This window comes from Elephantulus edwardii, unplaced genomic scaffold (genome assembly GCF_000299155.1).
Source record: "Elephantulus edwardii isolate Elephantulus edwardi_28Jun2011 unplaced genomic scaffold, EleEdw1.0 scaffold00292, whole genome shotgun sequence".
Lineage (NCBI taxonomy): Eukaryota > Metazoa > Chordata > Mammalia > Macroscelidea > Macroscelididae > Elephantulus > Elephantulus edwardii.
The window spans coordinates 241674-247137 of NW_006400042.1; the positions used below are offsets into that span (position 1 = coordinate 241674).

Here is a 5464-nt window from a genome sequence, read left to right on the forward strand (position 1 = left end):
TCCTGTCATTGTCATATGGTATCACAACCCTAGATATGTGCACTAAAGCTTTTATGTGCGAAACTTCTGATCCTATGAAAAGTTCCAAGATTGGGTGACTTGCCTATCGTCCACAACCTTGACTGAAATGAATTCCTGGTAAGCGATGCATATTTTTCCTTATTGCAGGAGCAACTGAATAGAAAGAAGTAAAATTTTTTTTCTCAAAAAAAAAGGAACTTGTGTTGCCATATGCTGTTATCGATGTGGACGTGTGAAGACACAGTGACACTGAGAATGAGGGAGAGAAGAGAGTGAAGGCAGTGGGAGAATAGCTTGAACACTGAAGCACCCAGCTCAGAGTCTCCCCTGCCTGTATGGAAAATTCCCAGGGGATAAATCATAGAAAATATTCTTTATTAATTGGCTATGTATGTATCTGCTGACATCCTTATGTTTATCTTATTATCTTATTATGCTTCTCTTTGGAATGATGGGTTTACAAACACAGTCTGAGAGTAGCAGAGGTGCCACCAGGTCTGCCTGAAGTGCCTGTCTCCTGTGAGTTGCCTCAGGAGAAATACCGCCTAATTCTTTGTGATCTGTCACAAGAGGAATTCCAGCTTGTATCTTTGCCTCCTTCAGTTCTGTTTAAGCGTTTGTCCTCCCACAATATGCTTGTGTGGACCTGTGTACTCTCTGGAAAATACTTCCCTTCTGCAATGTTTCCATACATCACTCTGCTTTCTGTTTGTCCTTTGTATTTTCTTCACTATTCTTAAAGATCTTTTCAAAGGAAGATCAAATTGACTATTCCCAACATACTTATCTTCCAAATTCAACAGTTCTCTATTTCGAGCTGTGTTTTTTTCCACGACACAGAATATATGTAAAAAAGACTCACAGTGAAGTGATCTACAGGTTCACTGAGTATATAGTAAATCTCTGATTAACTAGTTGATGGCCAGGATTTCTTCAGTGAGTTAATGAAAGTCATAAGGTCCAGAACAAGGCTGAAATCTGATGCCCTCAGTAGATCTTGGATGAAAATTGAACTTTTGTTATGTCTGTACGATTTCTTAGTTTTCTATGTATGTGAGGCTCCTTTTTTGTTCTTGCCCTCTTTGTGCGACACGGTACCGATCAGATCCAGATAACGCTGTGTGTTTCAGGCACCACTGTTGGCTGACGATGTGGTCATCTTCTTCACCCAGGAAGAGTGGGCTTTATTGAATGTTGCGCAGAAGAAACTCTACAGGGACGTGATGACGGAAATCTTGGAAAACCTGGACTTTATAGGTAAAATTAAGATTTGATATGCTTTCAGATCCTTGGAATGCAAAGAAAATGAATTCATGCACATGACTTTTGAACTTTGGCAGAGGAATTGAAATACTAGGGTTAATGAAACAGGCATGGTCACCTGGCTTTTAGCCCTCACACATGGAAAATGATTTCTTCATGGCAGCCTTTGTATCTGAGAGCACCTTTTCTCTTCTGTGATTCAGTGGATTTAGAGCTGTCACTATCCTAAGTGTACATTCTAACTTTTCTGGGTCAGAATACAAGGCCTATTCTTTGGGGCCATGGGGTATAACAGTCATTTATTGCTCCTGTGTTGTTGTTGCTGTTCTTGTTTTTTTGCTGTTCTTGTTTTGGTGTTCTTTCAAATTGGATCTGACAGGCACAGGAGGAGACTGCCCCTCCTTCTCCAGCAGAGCATCTGGTGGATTTGAACCACATGCCTTTGAGTTTGTAGCACAGCTTCTTGCCACTAGGCCACCTGAGTCCTCTAGGGCTCCTGTGTTGAGAAGACCTATGAAATCGTTAATATGTTATGGATCTTTTACCTATTGAGAAATAGGTATTTTCATGAACCAGTTAGAAGAAAAATGTCTTTTTTTTTTTTGCTGGATGTTTTAACAAATCACTGGACACTCTTTACTGCATCAGGAGGCCTGTCCTAGAGCCATTTTTCTATTTTTCCTGTGAAATGTAATGTGAATACTCTGTGATACAGGCTGTGTACACTGTGCATTGTGTGTACAATTCTGTGTGATGGTGTGCGTACTGTGTGCATCATCTTTGTAATTCTTCACCCAGAGGAAACTCATTTATATCATCATGTCTTTCATTTGTCTCAGAAGGACTTCGTAGTGATTAGCTTGCTGTCCATTGTCAGAGTGCTGAAAGTGAAACATGTGCCCACTTGACTGTTTGTTCAGAGGAGCCTAACCTGTGTTATTTTACTGTATGTGTTGTCAAAATTGTTTTTGTTATATAACAGGCCTTGAACTTGTGAATGACGGAGAAGCATTATCCCCTGAATGTACTCAACTGACATTCTTAAAGACCACCCATCTTTGGTCTTCCATGTTACGGAAAATGTTAAAACTGTGTGGCAAAGAAAATCTACATAAAATCAAAGAAAACTATTGGAGGTGCGTATCAGGAAAATGAAAAAAAAAACAAAACAAAACAAATAACAAAACACAACAAATACTCATGAGAAACATTGTGACTTTGGAAACCGGTATCAGAAGTGTAACTAGATTTATAAATGCAGTTCTAGGAATTAAATTTTTGCTAAATCAAGTCATGTGAGACTCTGACATGTTAAACTCATACCTTTTCATTCTGTTTTATTGTGGGCATAGTTACAAAGGTGTGTTATCTATTTTTCCCAGAAGTCAAACAGTCCAGGAGCTGTGTGAAGGAATTGAAGACCCTCCCCCTGGGAACATGAACGTCAGATTTCCAAGTTATTCCGACAACCATGTCGACGTAAACCTGTTGAGGAGTGACCTTGGTGACACCGGCCATGAATGTAAGAAATGTGGCAAAGATTTCTGTACCTTCTCTTCATTTTGGATCCATGTGGTAGATGAACATCAACCTACAGAATGTGCTGAGACCTGCAGGAATCCTTTCCCTTTAGTTTCCAAAGAAGAGTTTAGTTTTCTAGAAAAGCTTTATGAATGTACTGAAATTGATAAACCCTTTTCTTCTTCTGCCCCCCTTACTAGTACTTCAGACAGCACAGTAAAGAGAAGAACTGACAGTGTAGAGAAGCCTTATAATTGTAAGGTATGTGGAAAATCTTTGCGTTCTTTGTCATGCCTAAGGAGACATGCGAGAACACATACAGATGGGAAACCTTATGAGTGTCACCAGTGTGGCAAAACCTTTCCTCGGCTTGCTCTTTTAACTCTCCATGCCAAAATGCACTCAGGAGAGAGACCTTTTCAATGTACAGAATGTGGGAAAACATTTTCTCACTTAGGTAGCCTCACTTCACATAGAGTAGTTCACACAGGGGAGAGACCTTATGAATGTCAGGACTGTGGGAAAACATTTTCACGATCAAATATCCTAGCTGGACATAGAAGAATTCACACAGGAGAGAGACCTTACGAATGTCCGGAATGTAGCAAAGCCTTTGCCCGATCAAGTCACCTCATGTTACATAGAAGAATTCACACGGGAGAGAGACCTTACGAATGTCAGGAATGTGGGAAAACATTTACCGAGTCACGTCCGCTCAAGTTACATAGAAGAATTCACACAGGAGAGAGACCTTACGAATGTCAGGAATGTGGGAAAACATTTACCCAGTTACGTATCCTCACTGAACATAGACGAGTTCACACAGGAGAGAGACCTTACGAATGTCAGGAGTGTGGGAAAACATTTACCCAGTCACATATCCTCACTCAACATACAAGAGTTCACACAGGAGAGAGACCTTACAAATGTCAGGAGTGTGAGAAAACATTTACATATTCAAGTCACCTCATACTGCATAGAAGAATTCACACAGGAGACAGACCTTACGAATGTCAGGTGTGTGGAAAAACATTTTGCAAGTCAAGTCAGCTCACTGTCCATAGAAGAATTCACACAGGAGAGAGACCTTACGCGTGTCAGGACTGTGGGAAAACATTTTCTGGATCACATCAGCTCACTCTACATAGAAGAATTCACACAGGAGAGAGACCTTACAAATGTAATTACTGTGGGAAAACATTTTCACAACCAGGTCACCTCACTAAACATATAAGAATTCACACAGGAGAGAAAACTTACGAATGTCAGGAATGTGGGAAAACATTTGCCCGATCAGATCAGCTCACTCTACATAGAAGAATTCACACAGGAGAGAGACCTTACGAATGTCAGCACTGTGGGAAAACATTTACCAATTCGAGTACCCTCACGGTGCATAGAAGAGTCCACACAGGAGAGAGACCTTACCAATGTCAGGAATGTGGGAAGGCATTTTCAAATTCAAGTACTCTCGCTGTACATAGAGGTGTCCACACAGTAGAGAGACCTTTTTTGAATGTCAGAAATGTGAGAAAGCATTTTCTTGATCAGTTAAGCTCAGTCGACATAAGATCGTTCACACAGGAGAGAAGCCTTATGAATGTCAGCAGTGTGGTAGAACATTTTCATGATGAAATAGCCTCCCAGAGAACTGTTCACACAGGAGAGAGACCTTAAGCATGTCAGGAATGGGGGAAAATATTTTTATATTCAAGACGTCTCACTGTACGGAGAACAATTCACCCAGGAGAGAGACCTTATGAATATAAGGACTATGTGAAAACCATTTCAGCGACAGGGTACCTCACCAAACATTCAGATTCACAGAGGCGACAGACCTTAGGAATGTAAGTACTAGAGAAATCACTGTGTCACCTTCAGCCTAACTGTCCATAAAGAAATTCACACATGGGAGAGACCTTCTGAATGTAAGAAATGTGGGAAAGGAGTTTGACAGTCAGTGCCCCTCATGGAAGAATTCACCCTGGAGAGAGAGAGATCTTGGGACTGTCACAAATGTGGAAAAACCTTTTCACAGTTGAGTCACTTCAGTACATAGAAAAATTCACACAAGAGAGAGAACTTAGGAATGGAGGGAATCCTTTTGTGACCCTGGTACACAAACCATCCCTGAAGAGTTCCCCCAGATAGACCGTGTGAATATAAGGAATCTGGGGCCACCTTTCCACAATCAGATGGCATCAGGATATGCAAGCATTCACACAGCACAAAACCATTATGAGGAATGTAGGACATGGTTGATCCATCTGTCCTGCCTGGACATATTTATACTCACCCTGCAGAATCCTCCACCCTCATTAGGCACCCGAGAACTTAGACTAGATAGACAGATGAAGAAGACCATTAGGAAGGAATTAGTCTTCCTGATCATGGAGGACAACTGTTGTTCTATCTTGCAAAGTGAGATTCTTGCAGAAGTTTTATGATTCTATTTTATGTGTGTGGGAGTCCTTCAGTGTTGGTGAAAGCTACATACCCTTTTCACCATCATTGTTTTTGCCAGTTTGGACTTTTGCAATCAATTTTTATTGTTTTCTTTTGAGCAAGGTAAAATTTCCCTTTTGTTAAAAGCTTAAAGTCTTTGACTCGTACCCAGAAAGATGCAGAAAATAGAAATGGGAAAATACCGTTTATAAAT

The 5464-nt window shown here is 40.6% G+C and overlaps 1 protein-coding gene and 1 pseudogene across 1 annotated transcript; both read left to right on the forward strand.

The window, feature by feature from the left end:
• Positions 1-2725, forward strand: part of LOC102876835 — a 46420-nt pseudogene extending 43695 nt beyond the window's left edge.
• Positions 2722-4482, forward strand: LOC102877235 (zinc finger protein 420-like). Its single transcript, XM_006900732.1, has 2 exons — positions 2722-3822; positions 3907-4482. The coding sequence occupies exons 1-2, from the start codon at positions 2722-2724 to the stop codon at positions 4480-4482; spliced, it is 1677 nt and encodes a 558-aa protein (XP_006900794.1).
• The last annotated feature ends 982 nt before the right edge of the window (positions 4483-5464 follow it).